Genomic DNA, 25,732 nt, shown 5'->3' with positions numbered 1-25,732 from the left:
AGGAGTCGATGAACTTACTGGAGAGGTACAGAGTTGAAATCAAAATAAAGGACAGCAGAAGGATAATAATTGAATTTTATGGAGGCAGAGGATAATTGGATACTAATCCTTCATTTTCAGTGCAAATGGCATATTCAGAATGGCCTTTTGTTGGACTTGTGCTTCAAGAGGAGGAGGGACAGGCTGGAAAGGGGCCAAAAGTGGTGAGAGAGGGCAGCTGGAGATTTCAGGAGCAGTATTTCTTAGGAAATGACTGAGGAAATTTGATTTCAAGGCAAGATCAGTTGAGGGAAGGCCATGAGAGCAATCCCTAAGTATGTAAAGAAACACCTGCAGAGAGAAAAAGATTAGTCTGTTCTCAACAGGGGGAAAGGAGAAAATGCAGTGAGTCTAAATACAGCAGGGTGATTATTTAGGATGGACAAGAGGTTTATATCTTTGGAAAAGGGCAGGAAAAGAAATGCCTGGAGTGGCAGTGGGATGACCTGAGCCTGCCTCAAACCAAATGATCTCCTGTGGCCTCTTCCCAAGCCTGTCTTTATAAGATTTTATGCTTGCTCCTTTGGAGGAGAGAGCTTTTAGTTTATCCACAAGCAGTTGGATTTGTGGTACAGTGTAAATAACTTCAGGACAGTGTTTTGGTTATCAGTGCTGATTTCCTCAGCTGTATATTAGAGCTGAAGGGTCACTTGGAAGCTGTCAGAGTTTTCAGATGAAAACAAATGCATCTGGAACACAGTTCAGCTGGTGAGATGGAGATTATCAGAACTAAGCCTTGTGATATGGCATTTGTGATAACACTTTTCTTACATAAGCATGTGGAGATGGTATTTTATCCTTCCTCTTTTTTTTTTTTTTTGCCTTTTAATCTGCAGTTTTCATTTTAGCCAATACACTCTACCAGAATTTTAAATATTTTTGTAAAATATCCAAGCTGACATATCAGCTAGGAATCTTTGCAGTTCTATTAAAATTGCACTAGTAAATTAACATATAGGGAAATGAGGCTGGTAACAGGAAGGTTACATGGCATCATCTTGTGGTTGTCTTAGGTCTTCCTGTATATAAGGTTAACTTCTTGAAATTAATGAAAGAAATTAAAGATTTTACATTCTTTTCAAATTCTAAAAATGAAACATTTATTTGGGGATTTACCTAATTCAAAGTAATCCTCAATCTTTAAATAATAGGTAGCATTTCTAAGCATTGCTAAGTTGTGGGTTTGGTTGGGGTTTTTTGTTTTTTGATTTTGGGTTAGCATACCCTCTTTAATTCCTTATTGTCCTTTGAGAACTGGGGTATTATTTAAAAGTTAAATCATACAGTTCCAATAAAGATGTCCAGTGCCATCAGAATGACACATTCAGTGTAATTACTTTAGAGTTCACAGTGCAATCTAATGATTGGCAATTGAAAGGAATAAAATACTGCCAGTTGAGCAGTATTGAGATTTTTTTTTCTTTTTTTTTCTTTTTTTTTTTTATCAGCAGATTTCCTGTATAAAAAGCAAGGTTTCAAGGGTCTTTTTTATTTTTTTTTTTTTTTTGATCAATAGGTTTTCTGTATAGAAAAAGAACCACTGCTATTCATATCCACACAGAAATGGTCTCTTGCTGGAAGTAAACCTAATTGTCTCCGACAGTAAAAGGAACCACTTGGACTTGATTATGCAGCTGGTCACATTTTATTGAGGCACTGACATATTCCCTGTGGTCTGGGAAGAAAAGAAGATGATATCGTTGTGAAGTTTTGCTGGGTCAGTGCTCTGCCAGTGAATGCAGGGTTATGTGCAAACATTTCAAGGTGAGGGATTGTCTTTCTCCCATCCTCCTTCCGCTGTGGCTCGACATCGCCCTCGGCGTTGTAACCTGCTGGAAAATGCAGGGCACAGCTGTTTGGAGCTGCTGCTTCTCTTGCATTAGGAGAAAACAGAGTAAAACCCTTGATTAAATAATTAGACCTGTAATCTTTGAATAAAATTGTATATTCCCTTTGCTGTGTTTGAAACAGAGGCTAAGATATCCTTGTATGTCCAAAATAAAGGTTTAGGTTAAAGCATGCAGCTTATTTAAAATGTTTTAGGTGGGACTGTACAAAAGTGCAGTTTGTGATGTTATGCATGCACACAATCATCTGCACCATAGAAGAAAACCTGTCTCCTGTGACTGAAATTTAGGAACTATGAAAATTAATAAGAAAACTGTAGTTGTGGGCATGTTATTGATTGTGAAAGAAAATGGCATCATTTTGAGAGATCATCTTTCAAACAAGAGTTCCTTTAATAATAATGAAAGAGGTTTCCTGTAGATCTCTTCATTGTGTACAAATTTTGAAATAACTTTTTTTACCAACATCTCATCTGTTGAAAGCCATTTATTGTAATAAATAGAATAAATGTATGAGGAATAGATCAGTCCAGTTTGTGGTAAGTATTTGAAGTTTTGTGTTAGGGAGAAGCAAGGTCTCCTTGCTTTGCTAAAAGGAAAGTGTCATTCTTGTAACCAAAGGGAACAGTGGAACCTGGCAGTGAGTTTTTTAGAGCTAAATAATAGTAATAGTTATTTTCTTTCTGTAGAATTAGGTCTTAGGATCTTTGAAACAGTCCATTTGTGGACTGGAGCTGTCATTCCCCATGTGCTGTGGTTCATTTCCTATTGTAAAAGTAGATAGTGATAACCATCTATAGTTTGTGGTTTTTTATTTTTTTTTTAAACCTGTTTCCAGAATGAGGGAAGAGAAATGCTTAATGGCATTCTCATATCATTCTCATGTAGTTGAGTAAGGTGTAGGTCACAGAAAAGTGAGTGCATGAAAAAAAAAAAAAATTAAGTAAGATTTAAAAGAAAAAAAAAAGAAATAAAATAAAATAAATACTATTTGATAATTGAAGCCACAAGTGTAAATAGCCAATCAAGTTTCTGTTTCTAGCTCTGTCTCTGCCTACCTGACCCCCTGCTATCTCATACTGGCCTTCTAATGTCCTGAAGTGTTTGGAAGATTTGGATGCTGGTCAAATGTCACATAACTGATATCCAGATCTCTTAAAAGGCTTTGGAAAGCTCACCTATGGCCAGTTCATGACTTTGCAATGTTTAGTGTTGGGGAACAAAGAATTGCTTGTTTTCCAATAAACTGTGGAATCTGAGAGTGAGAGAATCAGTCATTTTTCACTGCCTTCCACCATCTGCCTTGAATGCAAGTTTGGCGTGCATCACGATGTTGGAAAGTGAGATTTGAACTATCCCCATGAGTTTTATTTAAAAAATATAAAAGGCATTTGACTGATGTGATGGGTAGGAAAAATAAACTTGGTAGTCCTGCAGTGAAAAAACCATAAATGTACAAAATAGCTGAGCTTGGGAGGCAGCAGGGGCTGAGACCTGAGAGTGTTCTTCAATCCCATGGCAAAGAACTTCTCAGGAAAATGAGAAGTTTTCCCTGGAGCAGTTCTGCATCAATTTATGCTACGACAGGAGAAGATACATTTGGTCAGGTACCCCTGTGGAAGTCTAGTACCCAGGTGAGCTTCAACACAGTGTAAAAATGCTATAGAGTTTTGTTTAAAAGTATTATTATGTTTTCTCATAGAATGACTTTCTAAAGAGAGAGCTTATGACACTTTTATTGGAAATACCTGAAAGGCACGGGAGACATAATATTTTTTTTAAAAAAATAAAATTCCAAAGGGTTTTTTTGCTAGAGAACTGCACAACCAAATTTAGAACCACTGTTCTGTTTTCTGACATTCTGTAATTTTTATGATTTCGTGAATTGAATTTATTCTGTGTCTGTGAGTAGTAAAAGATACCATAAATCATAGTCCCTTTTGTTAAAAGCATGAATTGTACTTCTTTATGTTAAAGCATGTTTAAATGTATATTGTAGGCCCCATGTAACATTTGTGGTGTAGATGCAGCTCTGTAAATATTCCCTTAGGTAGCAAAAGCAGTATGTTGTTACCCAAGAATGAGCAGGGGTAATTGTTGTTATTATTATTATTATTATTATTATTATTGCTAGAAATATGCCCAGAATATCCAGAATGTATGAAGACTGATGGTAGATGTGACAGAGGACATTTCACAGGTCAGCTTTCTGCAGCAGATGCTGGTGACCTTGCAATGTAACCTGAAGAACCTGAGGTGCTTCAGGATCCTTCGTGCAACTCTTCACACCATGAACACGTTTCTCTCACCTCATGATAAATATTTATCCTTTCTTGGACCTGAATTTATTTATTTCTATGTTTTGGGAGCAGCAAATTTGTGGCCATCAGTTCAGACTATGGGAAATCCAACTGGGCATGTTGGAGACCAGCCTGGTGGAGTGCCCTAATTAACAGGAACATGTAATTAAAATTGAAGCAGATGTGGCTTGGGCAGGTGGTATTTCCTGAGTGTTTCCTGTGTGTGCATACTGTGTGTGATGGACACAAATAATTCCTCTTTCTGCAAGTGTGGGAAATGCTGGTGCATCTGCTGAGCAGTTGGTGCATCCTGTGCCACAGCTCGGCTCTTAATGGACTGAAACAATCTCTGAAATCCTCAACATATGAAAACATCTTTAAAACTCAAAGTCTGAGGTTTAAATTATAAAAAAAAAAAAAAGACATTTACATGAGAGGCTATAAATGTATTAACCCCACGTGATGCATTTCCTTCATTCTTCTGTGATTATCTGCTACCAGCTACTGTTGGGAGCATCATGTTGAGACAAGAGAACACTTTGATCTGATGCAGCTTTACAAAATATGAGAGGTCGTTGCAGCTCACAGGATCTGAGAGCAGCCACTCAGCTGAAAAATCAATCTGTAAAAATTCCAAAATCACATTTGTTGTTAGCTCTTACCTAAAATCACAGTAGTTGCTTTATGAACAATTTTGGTGAACTGGAAGAAAACAATGGAAATTTACAGTCAAAATATGGGAATAAGGCATTTAAACATCTAACTCAGCAAAACTGGAATTTAGATAATTTTTTTTAGTAGGCCAGGAAGTGTAGGCCAGTTCCCCATGCTCGTGGCAATACAGGTGGTAAATCTGAAAAGGAAAAAAACTAACCAAACCAACCACACTTAAAGTTTTACGTATTTGCTGGGAATTTTTGTCCCTGTAGCTTTTTTCAGATTGAATCTGTAGAATCCTTCTGCAATTCCATTTTTCTTTTTTTATGGGGTTTTATAGAAATTTAATAGGATTAACTGAGAAGTAATTGTGTCATACAGTTAAATTATTCCATCTCTTGGTTGTTGGAGTGACCTATTGTAATTTTTCAGTATCTGTTGAGTGGTGTTCAGTGTCCCAGCTGGCTTATTTGCAATACCTTGTTCTCTCCTTTGGCAAATGTGTCAAAAAGTGCTGTTGTAGCAAATGACTTTCCATTAAGGCACGGCAGGTCTGTGTTCCCCATGGTTACCAAATTGAAAATGAAATTTGTATCTTTTGTGTGTGTGTGTTCATTTATCTTTTATAATTGCCTGGTAAAGAACAGCCTCTTGAAGCTTCAGAGGCTGCAGAACCCCTGGCTTTATTACAGGTGTATCTTCAACATATTTAAAATTGTTTTTCTAGGTTTAGGACTTTGAATCTTCAACAGTGGTAGTCTTTTGGTCACACCAAAGTGGGAAATCTCTACCTTCTTCAAGTGAAGTAGGGTGAACTTTCTAGGTTTTAAATGCAATTTTACCTGTTTTTTTAAGAGTTGAGGAACTGAGCATTTTGAGATGGAGGAGAATGCTCAAGAAATTAGTTTATATCCTGTTCTGATGTACATTAGTTCAATCCTGATCTTTATTAGAAAACAAAGGTCAGGAATTTGTGGAAGTCCCTGAGAGCATCCTAGAAAGGCACAGGAGTGTGCAGCCTGGCATTGTTAGATTTGTTAGTGTTGATTCTGACTTGAGACCAAATCTTCAGCGTGTGGTGGCTCCACTTCACTGGATTATGGAGATTTACAACAGAGATGTGCCCATAAACTTTGTGGTTATTCCCATTGAATGAACCTGAAAAAAGCACCTGAATAAAGTATCATTTTAATGTGACCAAAGGGAGTAAAAAATTTGGCTGAAGTTATCAGAGGCAGTGCTGTAAATGGAAATTGGCAATTGCAATGGTATTGGTTCCTTCTGAGTGTGCAGCTGCTCGGGGAACTGAGGAACATCCTCATCCTGAGGGGCTGCTCCTCTCCACTGCTGAATTCCCACTGCTGGGAGTTTCTGAGCACTGCAAGTTCTAGGAAGTAAATAATTTGAGCATTTGTAAAGAAGGACTGTGAAGTGCATATGAAGTGTTGATTTTCTTCCAGGCTGAACTGCCAAACTTGACAATTTTCTGAATTTGGCTGGGTTTAGAAAATACTGGTTATGCATATTTTACTTGTTACACAATTAGTATGTGAAAAAATAATGAGTTAAATTAGCTCTGACTTGAAGTTCATGCAGTCAGCATCAAAAGCAAATGCAAGTCAGCTATTGTAATAAGTCTGGGAAAAAAAGCTTTCTGGTGGCGTTTGTAAGATTTATCAAAGTAGTCTAATATGTGCTGACTTATTGTAAAATAATGTGTGCTCATAATTTGCAATTTGATTTCAACATGCTATAAAGAGGTTATGGGGTAAATAGTGAGTGGAATAATTTCTGTAATTTAATCAGGTATGTTGTTTCAAAGTTTCAAAGACATGTTGATTTAGTTATGAAGGGGAAAGTAACTTCTATTAGTAAGGGAGCAACTTGCTTATTGTATCTTCCTCTTTTAATGCTTAATTCCTTTTATTGTGGCTGAATACTTCTGATTGCAATGTGCCATAACCCTATTGGCCTGGGATAAGTTTCTTTAATTATTTATTCTATTAATGTTTCTATCACCTCAGGGAAATGCAAATATTTTGTTAATGATTGTGTTAATCAAACAACTTTCTATATTTCTGCACTGCCCAAGTTTATGTCATTACATTAGCAGGCACAGGAGAGGAAATTGGAAACTTGTAATATACTGCAGATTGGATTAAGTCATCTGTGTGGTGTAGACTGCTTGAAGACTTATTTTTGATAACTCAAAAACATTAAATCCGCAAGACAGTTATTGTTCCTGACAAGGTCCCTGAAGTTCCAACATAAATCCAGTGTTGTTGTAAAGATTTTGAACTTTGGGTGTGACCAGCCTCCCTGGAGCAATTCAGCTTGGGATACAACATATTGCTTTGAACAATTTTATCTTGAATTTGATACTGAAAAATTTAAAAATTTAAAAATCATATTTTATAAAAAAACCCCATTATTATACAAAGATATATCTATTTTTTAAAAAAGCCTTTTGCATGTTGGAATGACCATTCCACCCATGCAATGTGGTGATGGGCATTAGGCATTTGAATGGAGTACATAATTTCTGAGCCATTTCTAGGAATAATGGGTGTTACAACTCCACTTTCTCCCTTTTAAGGCCTTGATGTTGTCTAGGCAGTAAATGTTCATTTTTCAAACATTCACAAGATGGGTGGAGAAGGCAGCCCTTGTGCTTGACTTCCATCCCAAGCTTTGCTTGCTGGAGCTGTCCCTGGGGGCATTGCAGACCCTCCTGGAATGCCAGTACCTTTAGCCAGGAGGTTTTGGATACTGCAGGGGTACCTGGAAAGTGCCTGGTGGGATTCTCAGATACCTGTTGCTTGCTTAAAAAAACTGCACATTATTCAACCATTTGTTTTTGACGTGTGCAAAACAGCCAGGGTGTTTTTTGCAGTTCTGTTGAGGACCTTAAAGCAGTTAAGTTTAGTGGCCTTTTTGTGAAGAGAAGGTTGTGCACAAGACTTTCAGGCAGTGTCAGTATCTCTGCTTAGAAATCAATACATCTGTGATCCTTAATCTTCTTTTCAGTCCTGAGAGCTTTGTTTGGCAAAAAACCAAACAAACGAAAAAAAAACTCAACTTCACAAAATTCAGCAAATATTCCATAAGCTTTTTGTGCTGTACTTGGGCACAAGTATTTGTTTATTTGTTTATTTTGTTATTTATTATTCAAGTTTATTTGAGTAATAAATTTTATTTCTGTACTTCTTTGCTTACATGACTGCTTGCCTGTGTAAGTAGAGAAAGCCTGCAGTTGTTCCTTCAGCAAGCCCATCCTCTGAAGTTATCCTGGCAATAGTTTCAGCATCTGGAATCCTTTGGCATGTGCTGGGGAGGAGGGTGGTCCTTTGGTGCCTTCATCCTGTGGCCCCTGTGCCAGTCAGTGTGGAAAGTGATGCAAACCCAGTGCTACGAGCCCAGACCAACCTGAGTTCTCACTGACCCATCAGTGGATAATGCCAAAATAATTCCCATGTTTGCCTTTTATGCTGGCCAAGCTGGTGGCTCTGGTAGTTCTTCAGTGCAGGTAGGAAATGTGAAGAATTCGCTGACAGTGAGCACATCATCTGGGGGAACAGTTCCATTCTGCGTAGTAAATTTGCTTTCCTTGATGAATTCAAGCCAAACATGTAATTATAACAATGTAATTATAACTAATTTTCAGCGTCATGCCCTCCCTGACATCCTTGAGATGTTACTTCAGATTGGCTTCTTCACGTTTAAAGATTGGTTAAATTTATGCTCTTTTAGAAATTTTAACAGCAAATGATGTACGAATTTTTAAACAGTTACTGTGGTAATTTCTGTAGGATTCTTTGTTCCATTTGGATATGTCTCCTATACATACATTTTTTTCTTATTTTTATTTCCAAAAAAGCAATTGCCTTTGTCTTGTACTTGGTAAGAAAATATTTGCCAAAAAATGGAAGTTGTATAATTTTTTTTTTTCATGTTTGATGATAGTTTTTTTAATAAAGTCATGCACTGATGCATAGAAAGGTACAAGAGACCTGATGGGAAATAAACTCAACCTGTGTTTGTGTGGGTTTTTTCCCCAGAGATTTGTTAGAGTTCCGCAGAGAAGATGATGCAGACATTGCAATGAAGATCCTGGGTCAGTGGCATTCCCAAGGCCTGGAAGATGTCCAGCTGGTGAATTACTCCGTTCTGCTCGACCTGCCAGGCCCTTCTTCAAACACTGTAACTCTGCAGAACAGCGGGGAATGCTTTTATCCAAGTGGACAACAGTGCAGCAGAGACCCCAAAACACTTCACAGCCAAGACCTCCTGTACTCGTACGCAGCTTATTCTGCCAAAGGAACTCTTGAGGTAACGTGGCCATTTGTCTCTGTCACTTGTGGTGAAATAGAGTTAGGAAACATCAGGTTTTCCTGAACCTGACTGGAAAATTTGACATAGAATCACAGAATTATTTAGGTAGGAAAAGACTTCTAAGATCATCAAATCCAATTGATAATATGCTGAAATACCCAGCCTTGAAATAAGCACATTTATGTGAATTATGATTTGGCCATCATACTTATTTTAATTAACCTTACAACCTTATATTTATGAATAGCTCATAGGAGATATATACAGATATACACTCACATATATCTATGTGAATAATTTCTTTTCAAGTATCTGTGTTTATGAATTGTCACATTTTGCTTGTGTGTAAAAATCTGGAAGCTGTGTCTAGAGTTTCACTTTATCCTTGCTGATATATGGGTGCTACTGATTTGAGGGATGCTTGTAGGAAGGATGAGATGAGGCTGGTGGGAGTGCTGGGCTAATACCTGAAGCCTCTGAATTATGGTTGTGGATCTCACATAGTTTTTTCTGTGACAACTCAGTTGACACATCTGCTCTGTTTCCTCTCGAAAACACCGATTTGTAGTTTTATCTTACTGTAGTTACTCTAGGAAGTTTTGTCAGCAAAAAGATTCTACCTATTTGGATTTGTTACTTGCCAAGCGAAATAAGATCTTGGATTATCTTGTCTTCACTGTCTGTTTTGCTTTAGCTTCTTGCTAAATATTTTGAGAGTGCACAAAGGGGCCATCATTTCTGTTTACCTTCCTAGCTGAGATAGCGTAAATCTTAATATTTCTGAAATATAAAAATTGCAGTTTCACTGTTAATTGCATTATTGTCATCTTCTTCCTTTTAAAAGTATCACATTATTATTATTCCACTGATGCTGGGGGGTTTCCATCTTGGTTTCTTATTTAAAAGATATGTTTGTTCATGGCTTAGAACACTTACAGGCTATAAAGGAACAGATTGTGAACATCTTAATATTTAAGCATGCCTACTGTCCATGCTGAGTCTTGTCAGCCTCCATTCTGGGGCTCTGTCCACTTCAAATCTGTTGCTGAGAAGCAAAATGAAGTAGGCAAGAAAAGGTCCTGACTTGCATGATACACTCTTTAACTTTTCCATGTACTAATGAATGGGGTTGCCTTCTCATATCACTTAAAAACTCCATATTTCATATTATTTTCTCATTGTAACCTAGTAAGAGTAACTGTAATCAGAGAGAAGAATGGTTGTGACCTTTGAGGTTTTATTTCATGAATGTCAATGTGCTGGTAACAAATTCATCAGATTGAAGGAAATCCAATGTTTCTGGAAAAACCACTGCTGTTATTCCCAGCAGCACATGTTCCACTTTCCATTATGTTCCAGGGTAGTTTTCTCTTATGAGTTCAGCAGAAATGAGGCCCACAAACACCATCCTCATCACAGGGGCTGGACCTTGGCTTTGGCAAAACTCCAAACTTGCATTGGAACCAAAGAATGACTCTCCTCATACTTTTTCTGTCAGTTCTTTGAGATACCTCAGCACCCTTACAAAACTTGAGATGTGTTCTTCTGTTCTTCAAAAAGTCTACCTGAAATGTCCTTAGATCTAGAAGTTTTGCCTAAAAGGGAAATTTTCCTATTTGTTTAGGCTGCAGGTAAGTTGGTAGTGATCTAACCTTCCTGACTTTCAATCATACACACAAATCTCTACTATTTAAACTAATGGAAGTAGAAAAACTTTAGATGAGAAGTAGCAGGTGGTGGTTGTTGCTGGGTTCAGCCATCAGAAAGTGACTTGATTGCTTGCAGTGGAGCTACAAGTCGCGTATTTTGAATATCCTGCAGTGGTTTGTGATTGCAAAATCATGAGGGTTTTCCTGTGAACAGGTATTTTTATAACAGCTACTCATAACCAGAATAGTTTTATTTCAAATGTGGCACATCCTTAGCAGAAAATTCCTATTATGTGTCACTTAATCAGGCTGAATTGCTAATACTGCCTGGGTGCTGCTGCTTCATTGTATCTCATTTGTCTGTTTGGTTTGCTAGAAGTTGAAGCAAATAAAACCATTAAGCTATTGCAGTCTGGCTACCAGCAGAGCTACAGCTCCACTTTGATGTTGACAAGGTTATTTGTAGAACAGCAAGACTCATTTTCTTTGACCACCTGTCATGTCCATTCATCATACAGCCATTGTATATGAGCCATCCAATTTGTGCTTTCTGGTAACAGTCTAAACAGCATTTGTGAGTAAAAATGTGAGCATTTGTGATCTGAAATCTACTTCAAAAACCTACTTAGTGCCATTGTGATGGATGGTGCACTTTACTACTTCTCTATATTTCATCGGGCTGTGAAAAGGTGACAGTGTTTACCCATCATGGTGACAGGCAGGGCAGCTTACAGTTCTGGAGAGGGCTGTCGAGTCAGTTTTGAAATAGATACTGCAGCAGTTATGTAAATAATATATTGTAGGCTAGGTCAGCCTAAGGAAAGAATGACATACCTGAAATATATTTTTATTAAAACTTAAATATCAGCCACCTTTTATAGAGCTTAAACCTTTTGTCTGCTTGATAAAAACAGGAGGGCTGCTCTGGCCAACAGAGTGCACATATAAATGGAAATTACATTGCTTCAAATTTATGCATTAAAGCAAAATGCATTGTCAGACAGTATCCAGCCAGTCTCCAAGTGAGGGTGGTGTGGTGAATCCGAATGTGCTGTTCCTGCCTCCTGGAGCACTGGGATCCAGGAGCTGTGGCTGTTCTGTCCTGGGGAGTGGAGGGGGCTGAGCTGGGGAACGTTGGTGGGAGCTGATGAGAGGGGGCTGTGAACCCCCAAAGTCTGGTGTCCCCCTTCAGTTCCACACTGCTAGGTGGTGTCAGTAGCCCACGTGTGACACGGCTGGTGGTGATCACTGAGTGCACCAGAGGAGGAGCAGGGATGTATTTGGGCTTGCAGGAGCCTGGGTGGCACTCGGGGCACTGGGCAGCTGGTTTCAGTCAGTTCTGCAGAGTGCAGCAGCTCCTGGAGCAAACACATGGCCACAGTGTTTGTCTGCTCCCTCCACTGTTTCTTTAGCAACTGGAAATAGTCCTGGAAGATGTAATAATGGTTGGTGTGTTGGAATAACGTTCAAGGACAGACTAATTAAAGCAAAATGTAAATGTTATTTGCTTTGTATTCACGCATTTTCTGAAATTATGTTTGTGTGACCTGGAGTTTTCCCTCACTTTCCTTTCACCTTCAATTTATTCACTCTTTACTTTATGGAAGTGTTAAGGAACTTTTGGCAATCCTAAGTCTGCTTTCAAGCTTTGAGCTGAGACACTTGGTGTCCTCTGTTACACGGCATTGCCTCATGATTCACTACTCTGTCTCTTTTGGAATAATGCACCGAATCCCTCTTGGTTCCTTTGCTTGCCCTCTCTTCTGGTGAGTATCTTGTTTTCACCCTCATGGATGCTCTCAGCAAACCCAAGTTTCTTTCCTGGACCTTTCATATACTGAGAGTGTTGTGTTGATTCAGGAGCCAGGAGAGGATGCAAGAGCCTTCTACTGGCACATTGTTGAAATGGAGATGCACATGCAGGCAGGGATTATTTCAGGGTTTATGGACAGCAATGAATTGTGCTCGTCTCTGAGACAGTTCTCCCAACACATCTTTTGTATTTTGGCCACTGCTCTGTCCCTGTTCCCTGACTGCTTTGACTCCCCTCCCGTGTCACCTCACTTCCCTGCCATCATCCACATTCCCAGTTTCTACTGATTTTTCTGCTGATCTGAGGCATTTATACTCCCAATCAGCCAGGGGTATCTTTGATGAGTTTTGGAAGGGCTGCAGGGAGCAGGCAAGTGGGAATGCTGCCTGCCTGCCTCTCCCCACACCGTGCAGAAGAGATTCTCTGCATCTGCTGCTCACGTCCCAGTCTGCTCCGCTTCGTTTGTTTTGGTGACATTTTCTCAGCTAAATGAGAACCCACCGCAGAGATTAATGCAACCTGAAGCAATCTGGGAAGTACAAGCCCATCTGTTATGCTCACTCAGTCATCTTCCCACCATTCTTCAACCTTGCCAAGAGGGGAATAAGGGAAGCAGGACTTGGATTTTGCTGTCAGATCCTCTTTCACGAGGAGGGGAGTTTGCTCACTTCTTACCCAATATCCCATTTTCTTATGGCTGTCTGTAGATGTCTCCTTTCCCCACCCATCCCCTTCTTTCTCAGGTCCTTTGCAGGAAGATGGGAGTCTTCCTCTCCTCTACTGCCTGCTCCTCTCACCTTTCCCACTCCTGCCAGGAGCGTGTCCTACAGTCCCCAATTCTGTGTCCTGCAGTCCCCTCTGTGCTCAGGTTTACAGCCCTGTTTGCTGCCAGTACTGGCAGCTCTCTTTATTTCCAGCTCTGCACCAAAAGGTCTGGAGTTCCTCTGGAGGGGACAGTGCATCAGGAAGTCCTTGACCCCAAAGCTTGCTTTCATTTGATTTGGTTTCGTTGTGCTGGAAATGTGATTAGTGCACCCTTTTTATCTTTTCTCTTCCCTCCAGCTAATCAGTGTTAATTTCCTTAACAATATTTCAGAATTAAGATCGGTGTCAGCGGGTTGGTTTTAGAAAATTTTAAAATCTTCCCAGGTTATTTTTATCCCCAGGCAAAATTTCTAAATGAGCCTTCTGCAGCATACTCACTCGCACATCTTGAATTCCAAAGGCAGAGAGTGCATTTAATTTAGATTAAGTAATCACAGCATCTCTTCCTAAGTCTTTCAGTCATTTTTGATGGCACATTGGTGCAAAATACCAAGCTAGAGGGATTCTTGATGCATGTGTGCATTTAATTCTTTTAGGCATGCCAAATTTAGTTCATTATTATCTTTATTAACATTTTTAAAGATTTCTTCTCTGAAGAGACGTGCACTAGCTAAAATGAATCCCTAGCAACTGAAATCAGTTTTGCAGATGGTTAGGGCTATAGGTTGAATAACACATATACACAAATGAGAAGAATCATGTGATTTTTTGGTAACATTTAGAAGTTTTAGTGCAGCTTTATTTATCTTTTATTTATAGAAGAGTTTCTCCGAAACCTCTTCCACAAATAATCATAATTTAGACTGCTGCTCTGCATACCAAGTAGGCACAGCAAATTTTCAAGACAATCTCACTAAGAATATGGATTTTAGAATAGACTTGACCTTTAAGCAGAAAACAACATTCAACATTAACTACAGCATAGCTGCCACTCCATTTTAATTACATATAGAAAGCTGTGAAATGCAATGTGAAGGTTATATAATTTAAAATCGCAGGCGAGGACTCCAAAAGCGATCATTGAGGAGATGTCCTGCAGAACATCCTGTCAGTTTTCTGGCATATATCACATAACCATTAATAAATAAAGTTGTACAGTTCCCTAAAAATAATAGTAGTTCATCATGCTCAAAGCCCCGATGAATATTGCTGGAAGATTTTTGTGTCATTGAAGGGCAGGGTTTCAAAGATGCAAATGCTGCAGTTGCAGAGCCTTTTTGCTGTTTTATAATTGCAAGTCAACGCTGTCCTGATGTTTTACTAATAAAACATTAGCAGTGGCATTTTAGTAATAATAACATTAATAATAAATGAGAATTTTTAAATGATAAAAAAGCAAAAGGTGAGGCATCTTGGTATCTAGAGACATAACAGATCACTGAGCACTTCCATGCCATTGCACAGAATCAGCTGAGGGCGTTTCTTAGCAAAGCCTCTGTACAATATCAGAGAGGGAGCAGTGTTGAACCATAACAATTATTTATATTCCAACTGCATGGTAAAAACTAAAGGGTGCAAACCCTGAGGGCTTGGGAGGAGTATCTGGTGCCTGGTTTAGGTTTTAGTGCAAGCAGAATTTCTGTTGGAATAAATGGAACTACATCATTTCTAAGCAGAGTTACATTTTGTCTGTTAGTAGTCAGCGTGAGAGAACAGCAGTGAAATTTGTGCAATTGCATGGGTCTCCAAGGAATATTTTTCTCTTTAATTTTTATGGTATGATCAGACCCACTGAGCTGGCATCACCTCTACAGTTCAGTGGATGCCTGGGTTAGTGCCCACCCAGTCAGGCTTTTTTCCAGCCCCACTCTTTATTAATGGTGTTTGGTTCAAACCTCAATGCAGATGCACTCAGGTCAAGTGGAACTTGCCAAGGGAAGTTTCTGCCAAATCACAAGTTATGTTTTTCTTTGGTAGTGCCATCTTCTCTCTCTCTGTAACTTCTTCTTCACCTTCTTGATAAATATGAGCCTACCAATGACATACCTGTGCTTTCCTCTCTGTTTAAGTTTGTAAAGGCAATATTCTACTCAGAGGAGGAGTTTTCAAGTAAAAAGCTTCTTGTGCTGTGAGCTCTTGGGATTGTGTTTTAGGGACCTTTTTCTTTCAAATTTCTCCAGTATTCTGGAGGTTTAAAACTGCCTCAAAGGAATCCTGCTTATGCTGAAAAAAGCAATAATTTCCTTCAACAGAGGGACTATTAAGTAAATATCAGCTTTAAAAAAAATTGCTAGTATGAGAAAAACATCATAAGAAACTACTACAACTGATATGAGAACAATAACAAAAGATTTTTGTATTTATATAGTACTCAATCCTTGTCCCTAAAACTACTTACAGAACTTTATTGTTTAAAAAAATGTAGTTTCATACGTGAACAATAAAGAACTGCTTAAAATGCTGCTCAGTTCTCTGGTAGTTATGAGTGACTGTAAAATACAATATTGATTAAACTATTGCTGCTTCTCATTTTTTAAAATTTGTTTTTCAGGAAGAGAAGCAAGTCCTAAAATCTCTTCAGGGACATTAGCAATAGAAAAGCATCTGTAGTTGAAGGCAGATTCCATTTTACTGAGCATAAACATCACATGTCTGGGAGCCTGGGCACAGGGCTCTGACCCTGGCAGTCTCTGGCATTAGGCATCCGTGAGGATATGGGTTATAATTACTGAAATAAAATAGAGTTTTAAAAGGAAAAAAAAAAATAAATAAATCACTCTTCTGCCATACTTCACTTGATTCTTTTTTAAATTGCAGAAAAAAATCTAAATAATGGTTGTGTCTTGTGAATTAGTGCTGGCAGCTGAAAAGAATCAGCAGCAGCTATTTTAATTTTCAATGCAGCGTGATAAATCTCACCAGTTAAAGCTTCAGCCATGTTTTATCTTAGGAATTCTCTCCACCTACCAGTACAACTTGTACAGTCACCACTGGACATTTTGTCAAAATCTTAAAACTTATTTTCTTCTAATGTAGTAATATGAGTTTATTGGATGTTTTTCTATGGGGAACTCTGTCTCACTTTTAAAATATTTTTTAATATTTGAAAATGAAAGTAGTAGCTGAAAATCTAAAACAAGTCTGAAGATTTCTTACCTCTGTTAGGATGTGGTGGTACAAAGTCCAAATACTGTCTTCTAAGATTATTACATGAAAGAGTGGAAATAAGCTCTCTTTAAAAAAATAAAAGCAAGTATAAGGCTCCTTGAGTGGTTTCAAATGTAATCTAAATTAAGGATAAATAAACTAATAATATAATAATAATAAGGATAATCTAAATTAAGGATCTTTATTGTAAGATTAATTTGGTGAGAACTGCAGTGTGTCTGACTTTGTTAAAACTGTCTGACTTCTTTGTTAAAAAACTTTGGTATTAAACAGCAAAGGATGCACCTCTCCAGAGAGTGCTTTGAGGAATGCTCTAAACCTGGACACAGCCTTGGTTGGTAGTAGGAAAGACCAAAAAACGAAGAAGACCACTCTCAGATGAAACCCTTTGAAGCAAATAACTTTTGAAACCTTTCAGAGCAGGATGAAAAAAGAAAAAAAAAATGTGCTTCTGTGATACAGCTGGTTGAAAAAATATATAATAACTGAATGCTTAAAATTTTTTTAAAAAAAACACAAAAAAACCCCCAAACCATGCAGCAACCATTGGCAAGTGGAAGTTTGGTGTCCAGGTGTTGTTGGCAGAAGTGCATTGGCTGTGTATGGGAACTGTCAAAATGCCAGGGCCTCTTCCTGGCTGGATTAAAATGTCCGGAGAAAAAGCTTTTGTTTAGAAATTCCCTTTTAAATCTGTTTGGAAATACAGCACTTACACCTCCACCTACCAACTGCAATCCCAGGAGAGAAGTACCTCTTTAAAAATAAATAAATAAAAAATAGTGCAAAGTAAATAAAGCCAAAAATACATTGGTCTTCTCTCTTAGACATTCTTAGGTTTTTATTCTGATGTGCTGTCTCTCCCATGAAATATAAATCAATCTCCTGTCTAACCTCGTGAAATGAATATTAGTTACAGTGTTTATCTCATTCATTAAGAGGGACTTAATATGAATTAATTCTGAGCTATATCAGTTTTATTCTCACAATTATTTCTGGCGTTCCTGAGCTCTGCAGTTCAAAGGGAAGGTGCCTCATCAATCACCAGGTTGTGACTGGCCCGAGAGTAGGTGTGCGTGAGAAAGAAGATACTTCAAGGAATTTATCTTCCTTCCACTGAATTATGTTACCATATAGAGTTAGTCCTGTCTGCTGCAAGATTCACTGCCTCTCTCTGCTGCCTTGGAGGGGCAGACAGGGGTGAATAAAGATGGAAGAGGTCTGGAAATGGCTCCAACTACGGGAGAGCAAAGCTGCTTAAATATGCAAGAAAGCTCCCGCCGCGTTCTCATCCAAGAGGGATGTATCTCCTGCTGCAGGTCAGTGCTTGCCAGGCATGATCTTCACCTGGGGAGTATTTTGTGGAATGAATTAGTAGGAAAAATCTAGAAATTTTACGTTGCTGGAAAAAGAATTAATGCGTCACTTTTCTAACAAAACATTTTATTCAAGGAAATTTTATCGTGTTTTTGTCCATGTTGCCCTTTTACCATGAAATCTGTTAGGTCTTAAGGTTCACGTAGAACTTCATAATCATGTGAAGTCACAAATTAAAATCTAGGATGACAAATTGTATCAGGCTCATCCTCATTTGAGGGTAATACCGACTCTTTGAACTGAGATCTTTCCCTTATCTTACTGCTGCTGTTGGGTTGCTCTGTCTGAAGTAAGCTTTAACAACCTTTGCATTTTCTCTGCAGGCTGTGTAGATGAAGTGTTGACAATATTTGTGAAGTAGGTACCAAAAATGTAGAGGCAATGGAAGAAATATGGAGGGAACCCCTTCAGCAGAAGTTAAAGTAGTGGAGATTGCTAATGGTGACTGGTGTGTGTTCTTGTGTGCTGAAATGAGTCTCTCGTGTTTGTTAAACTCAAGGAAAGGCACCAGTGAATGCAGGAAGATGGATCATTAGTGAAATCTGTGATTGAATCAGAATTTATGAGAGCACACACAGAGTTCCCTGTTTCTAGTTTCTTTTTGCCGATTGTCAGGATCCGGGGCAGAAAGGATCAGAACAGGTGAAGAGAGAGAGGGAATTGAGCACAGATTTCTGTGGTAACTGATAGTTGTCTAACCATGTCCCTGACTGCTTTTATTGGGAATTGAACCATTAAATGGAATTACTACAATAATACTGAGTGCTTCTGTACTGCTGTGAAGGAGGCTGACCTGAATTCCAGGCTGTGTGGAAGATGAGGGAAGCTCTGTCCAGCTCCAGAGCTCAGGATGGGCTGCACTGATGGCAAATCTTCTGCTTTAAGCAATAAAATGGATTATATGATGTCAGGGCAGGTTTCTCTTTCCTCCATCAAGCTGTCCAGATTCCAGAGTCTCTTCAGACTTTCCCATATGTTGTAGATGATGTAAACATTGTTCCAGCTTTTCTTTTGAGATGCCACTGTACAAGATGAGTGGTTTACTGGGACCCCCTCTAAAAAGAATCAGATTCTGTCCTTTGCATGGGATTTCCTCTTTTTGTCCAGGTTTTTCCATCCCTGCTGAGAGCACATGAACCAAGTTCACAAAAATCCCTGTTTGCTGCCCACACTTAAGCAATGAATCCTCAAAATATCTGTGTGAAATTTGGCACAGTTCAGGAGAGCCTTCACCCTAATCTTTGGAAACACAGGGATAAAGGTGAACTACTGATTTTGCTATAGGCAGAATTTTCAAAATGAAGGTTAGCTGTTTCTGAAAGAAAAGCCAAATGGTGCTGCCATGTAAAACCTTTAGATTACTGTGCAATGTAGGATGCACATCTACTCCAAGATCCTGAGTGCACTTTTAAAAGCAAAATTTGAAAGCCTGAAACAGAAAAGAACATTTTCTTCCCTGTACAGTTTTATTAGCTGTGAGACATGAATGACACGGTACATGTTTCTTGTGAAATAAGTCTGCTTCCAAAGTGTTAGGTGGTTGAAAACCAGAAAAATATTCTTGTTTAATCACAGAGATGAGCTGTTCTCAGGTTCATTTCTGTATCTATATACTTGTCCTGGTCAATCATTTGGGCCACTTGAATTTGATATTACTCAGGAACATTCCCCGTTTTTATTGGAGTCCTTTTCTTGTCATCTGAATATATTTTTAGAACTTATTTTTCCCCAGTCCTTTTTCTACAGATGTAATTTAGAGATCTATAAATCTGTGCAATGACTCAAAACAGAATTCACAGGAGATGGGAAAGATGTCATTTTCCTTTTCACAACTGCATATTTGCTTCTGCAAATTGTTTGCTCAAATGTTGCTTTAACACTCAGATTTGTGTTTGCATCATTACATGGTTGGGCATCTCCCTGATTATGTTGAAGTGGATGATGTTTGGCCAAGCAAAGGCTGTAAGTACTTTGTGAAAGATCATTTATTATAATCTAGAAAATAGAGTTCTCCCTGAGATTTTTGAAAGTTGAAGTGTTCTTTTGATGCAGTGGATCACCTCCTTTTGTACATATGAGTGATTATTTTCCTCTTTGAGGTAGATGTCTGTTTTATTGTTATATATGCCTGGAATTTCCCTTTGGTCAGTTTGGGTCCCCTGTCCTGGCTGTGTCACCTCCCAGACACTCCCAGCTTACCTGGAGTAGGGGTAAAGAAGGTAAAGGGCTATAGAAGCAGAAAAGACCTTGGATCTGTGCAAGCCCTGCTCAGTAATAACCAAAACATCCCCATTATCACCCCTGTGCTCAGCACAAATCCAAAACACAGCCCCATAACAGCACTGTGAGGAAAATTAATTCTACCCCAGCCAAAACCAGTGCAGTTCTGAATCATGAATTCCAACTTGGAAGACTGAAAATGGAAGGCTGTTTTCTGGGCATTTTGTTTTGATGCAGCCAAACTGTCTCTAAAATTGAAACTATTGGACAAAGCTGGAGCACCTGTCTCTAAGGAATTAAAATATCAAGTGTATCATATGGTATAAAATGAAACATTTTGATTTTACTTAGGTTCTAAAGCACATGGAGTGTTTCAGTCCTGCTGCCCCACGTTCTGTCTGGTGGTGTTTGCAGTCACAGGATGTTCTTTTGAGCTGGTATTTCAGACAGGACATGGCTTTGTTTCCCTGGCTGTGTGGGCACAGCTCGTGTTGTGCTGTTGCTCGCACTGAGCCCCAAACAGATGCAGGGAGCTCCCCCAGCTCAGTTTGGTCCCTCTCCTGCCCAGCTGAGATGGATCCATCCCTGCCACAGCTGTCCTGCAGGGCCTGGCTGTGGATAAAGTGCTTTTAGACACCTTGTGCGAGCTTCAAGCTTCTTCTCCAAAGGCTTAATGCTTGTAGCTACTCTAGGAGGGAATGCCTGGTTTTAATTCAGTGTGATATAAACGACTGAAGGAAATTCTGCAGCCTCTGGGTGTCCTGTGTTCATTCCCTTTGTTTCACAGAAGGCAAGGAAACTTCCACCCAGCCTTGAGAATCTGCTGAGTTCAGGCACAATGGGACAGGATTCTGACATAAACCCCATTGACTGAAAATTTTAAGGCCGAGTTTAAATCACACCATTATAATTTCCTGTGTACATATGTAGCTTATGATTTATTTTTTTAAGATACCACATCACAGCTGAGTAATTCTGTTTTGTTTAGTTTATCCTCAGTCTATGTAATTTGTAAATGTATATTTGCATGACTAATTACCTCTGAATAAGCTAAACTAAGCAGGCTGGCAAATACAGATTACTCCTTTTTCTTAGGAAAGTATGAGCAATGTGACTTTATGCCTTAGGGACTAATGCTACTAAATAGCCTTGCAGTTAACTCTTAAAAAGGGGGAATATAAATAATTTTAAATACATACAAGAAAGAATAATAAGGATTTAACATTTTGTCACTAGTGAAGTGACAATCAGCACTGCTTAATGAAAGTTTGAAATAATATTTCTGATAGTATATTAAGCATCTAATGATCTCACGTCCTTCAGTTTTTTGTAACAAAAGGCATTGTTCTTAGAGATTCTAAAATAAGTAAATATCAGTTTAATGTGTCTGAAAATAACAGTGTTTTATGTAAAAACTTGAAAATCTAGAAAAAAAAAACCTACCTAATATGTTGTTTGGATATCTTTCTGGGCACCATGAGTTAAGAAGTAATATTAAATACTAGTTTTGCCTTCTGGGAAACACAAAGGATGGGACTGGAAACAGAAGGGTTATAAAAATTAAAATAAGGAAAAATAAAGTAAAAGAAAAAGAGAACTGAGTTGTGTCAGTTCACATTTATTTTGGGCTCTGTAACCATAAAATACAGAAGAGCTCTCTTCTGTAGGCTATAAAAAGGCTTCGATCTTGATTCAGTCTCCCTTGGAGTTGGTAGGAAAAAAGCCTTGCAATAAACTGTAGGAAGCAGGGAAGCAAAGAAGTTTAACCTCAGTGTCTTTCCAGAAATGGTCCTGCAGCAGCCAAAGGAAGCTGTGGGAGCAGCCCCTGTGTGCTGGGGCTGTGTGAGCTGGACGGGTGGCACCAGGGGGAAGGCTGAACATGAGCTGTGTCTGTGACTGAACTCCATCTGCAAGGCCAAACTCCATCAAACTGAGCTTAAGGGACGTCTTTTTTACTCTTGTTTTAGTATAAATTACAGCTTTAGCTGTCTCTGTAATGCAGCGTGCAATTTTATGTAATAAAAAGGCACAAAGAGCCCTTTCTGACTGTAAGCTGACACTGAGTCAGATTCTATTGAAATCCCAGAATCCAGAATCCCATTGTAGGAGCAGGAATATTGAAGCAAAGATAAGAAAGCCTCTATAGAGTAAAGTGCTAGCAGCCATGACGAGAAGATGTCATGAATCTGTTTGAGGAGCAGGGCTTGTAGGTAAAACACCTGGCAGGACTGAAGTTCTCTGATTTAAATCTTCCCTGACATTGTTGGTCAGAAGCATTTTTCAGTCTTGTAACCAAGAAAAACCATCTTTCGTTAATCCAGATATATAATTATTTACATTTTGGCCTCTGCCACTCTTTCTGCCTGGAAACAAATGAAGGGAAAAGATTGAAAAACAACTTTGGATGTTAACATTTCTGTAGAAATAGAGTAAGTATATGAAATATAGTTATGAACGGGTATTTTGTCTCTGGTGTGCCCAACAGGACCCTGGTGGTGGCAATCACAGGGAGACAGCTGTGGCTCCCTGATTATTGAAGGATGCTTTTGGCTGGAATGGGAACAGCTCTGGCCAGAAAGCGTAACAGAGTTTACACCAACAAAGGATTTGGCACAACTCTCTTATCTCCCCCTTCTCTTTCTTCCTTTTCTCTAATTTTAGAGATCAGCTAGTTTTATATTTGCAGCTTTCTTCACGTTTGTTGATGTCCAGCTTTGATCTACAACCAGCTTGAGTTTACTTTTATGCTCTGCTGAATGCTGCCTTCAGCCTCAATTTCAGAGCTGTGCAAATAAATTATAGCGATGTGTTTAATTAAAGTTTGCCTCATGTCCTGATTGCAGACTGTTGCCTTCTCAGATACAATTTGCAAATATATTTTGGAGTTTTATTTTAGGCAGGATGACTTGTTGAAGGTTATTTAATTGTGATTGATTGTGCATGGCATGTTTCTGCTGCCTTTATTTTGTGAACAACCTGAAAATAGTAGCTGAACGTTGAAGGACAAATGAAGGGCATTGGCCTGGATGCAAGGAGCAGATGTAGTAAGTCTGAACAGTCAGAGAACTGAGGGTTGATGATTCTAGAATTGTATATGTGCTTTTTGGAGAAACTGTCTTAATTCTAAGGAATGAACAATATTTATTAATATTAAATATTTTGTCTTCTTCAAAACTTGGAGTGTCTTTAGGGAATCTATTTCTGAAACCTTCTGTGGGTAGGCAGAACTGTGAATAGGAGAATATGAGGAATATGAGCTTGACTGTGTCATTTTCATACCTGAGTTCCCCAAGAGTTTGTGCAGAATCCATTCATTAATATGGGTCAGGAGCTTGGTATTTGATAAAATACATTCATCATTTGAGGTTACTGAACTGTAGCACTACCAACAGGCAGCATGAAGAGGAGAAGACTTTTCACCACAGCCATTCTGTGTGCTGCTTTGGGTTTGTTTTCTGCCAGGCTTTTAAGGGCTTAGTTTGAGAGCTGCTTGCTTATCTGCACTGTCTGCATCCTCAGTTTGGTGGTTGTGAGAGACATCCCTTCCTGGGTGTACCCTTCCTGGGTGTACCACCTTTGAGTTTTGTGTTGGGTTTTTTTGATTGGTTTTGTTTTTGTTTTTTTTTTTTTCCCTCAGTGATTTCTTCCCTGAGTCTTTTTGCTGCCTTTTGTGCCCCTGTCCATTGAGCCACAATCTGCCTCTCAGGCAGTGTGTTCGATACAGGTGCATAATGCTGGTATGAAATCCTGCTCCTCAGTCAAGTGGACTGATGAGAATGTGATAAGACAAACATATTTCTGTTATTATTTTCAACCTATTTATCTTATTTTTTTTTAATTGCCTCAGAATTCACAAGAAAGCAAAGTTGAAAAAAAGTATCCAGCATCTTTAAGACCCCAGCTGCCACCTGCTTCATGTAGTTATTCATATTTTTCCTTCACAAGACCTATTTTCCTCTGTGTTATCCTTGACTGGAGGAAGTATACTCTTTTATTCTGGAGATAATTGATAATGGAGATTTTATTTGGAGATAAGTGGAAGAAATTAGGATAAAAATCCATGCCTGTCTTGATTGTGGCATTTTCAGAGTGTTTATCTTTTCTGTTTTGGGGGGATTCTGTTAGAATTTTTAAGACAGAATGTTTACAACTCACTGAGCATCATCTCGGGATTTAGAAACTAATAAGTCGTTTAACATAAAGTAATTACTTTTCCTAAAAATGTTTGTTTTATTACCTACCCCTACTTCATTTCATGCATGGGGGAATACTACTGAACTCCACAGTGCACATCACAATTTGTTCCGAAATAGTCATATCTTTCAAACAGCATAGCTTGAAATGATTGGAGGAGTAAGTACCTAATTCAGATGGATAAAACAATTCATTCTTTAGCAGTTTCCCAGTTTTAGGGTAAGAGGATTTACTGTGGCATAGCTAAACCAAGTAGACAAGTGCTCTTTTTGGGCACCTGATAAAAGGATGAGTCCTCTTTTGTTTTTGAACAGAATTATCCTACCACAGGAAAGCAGTTTATCAAAGATGGGTAGTTGGGGGTGGGGTGTTTCACTTTTCAAAAAGCTGGTATGTGTAAAATGAGGATTATGTCATGTTGTAAGCATTTCTAAAAGCAGGAAAGAAAAATAATAGGAAATTTAATCTTTATTCATTTTTGGAGGTATTAGGAATGTTGTGACTAAAACAGGCCTTCATGCATCATAAATGGTCTGTCAGCTTCTGAGTGGGTTATTAAGAAAGTAGAAGGTCTGGATTCAATAGGATTATTTTGAGGCTGTGTATTTTCAATATCTTATTTTATATTATAAGTAAGGGTCCCAACTAGGTGAGCCCCAATCCACTAAATAAAACCAAAACTGGCTATTCTGAGCTAGTATTGCTGTACTGTATTTGACAAGATTTCACTAATACTGCAAACTATTCTGCTTTTTATTACAAACTTTACAAGTATTCAGGTGCAGAATACAGGAAGGAGTAAGAAGAATTTGTATAACAGTTCTTACTTTAATGTGTACCTATTACTGTCTGGATTGTATTGCCAGAATGTTACTTTTTTTTAAACTCTTCCAGTGAGTTACTGGCTTCATTTGGCCAGAGATGAACCATGTGTAATTTTACTCAAAAGAAGATTTAATTCAGTTTTTGTTTGTCATTTTAGCTGGAATTAGAGGTGATACAAGCTGTGCAGACCTCTGGGTGCTTGGCTATGCATGCTGTTTCCAGAATGTGATAACCTTTGAGCTTTGACATGTATGTTTTTCATGTGGAAGGTGTGTGATGAAAGCCCATGAAGCTCTGTTACATTACACCCAGCTGCTACTTCATTATGCGATTTCTTCCACATACTCTCAATATATGAATGTACTTAATAGCTTTGGCATTGGGGCTAACTTTTAAAATTTGAAGCAAAGCACATGGTTTGCAGAGTGTTTGGGGCAGCAGGGAGTCAACTTCTGTTCTCCACATAATTAAAAAATGAGCTGTGCTTTTGCAGGGCCGCCTCTTCTGCCTCTCTCTTGTTGAGCACGTGTTGCCTGGGAAAGACCAGTG

General features: G+C 38.6%; 1 protein-coding gene across 9 annotated transcripts in view; it reads left to right on the top strand.

The window, feature by feature from the left end:
* The window catches only part of NAALADL2 (N-acetylated alpha-linked acidic dipeptidase like 2), a 427,779-nt gene that overhangs the window by 237,783 nt on the left and 164,264 nt on the right, over window positions 1-25,732 (top strand). For all 9 annotated transcript variants that reach the window (XM_088061038.1, XM_088061039.1, XM_088061034.1 and 6 more), the window contains one exon: window positions 8,902-9,172. In XM_088061038.1, the coding sequence (XP_087917164.1) occupies window positions 8,902-9,172 (271 nt within the window). The remainder of the gene's footprint in view (window positions 1-8,901; window positions 9,173-25,732) is intronic.

The sequence above is a fragment of the Pseudopodoces humilis genome, chromosome 11 (assembly GCF_049639895.1).
Source record: "Pseudopodoces humilis isolate 2021_Gansu_Grassland_sample_001 chromosome 11, ASM4963989v1, whole genome shotgun sequence".
Lineage (NCBI taxonomy): Eukaryota > Metazoa > Chordata > Aves > Passeriformes > Paridae > Pseudopodoces > Pseudopodoces humilis.
The sequence above is the reverse complement of the archived record's forward strand: the minus strand, read 5'-3'. Positions and strand labels throughout refer to the sequence as shown.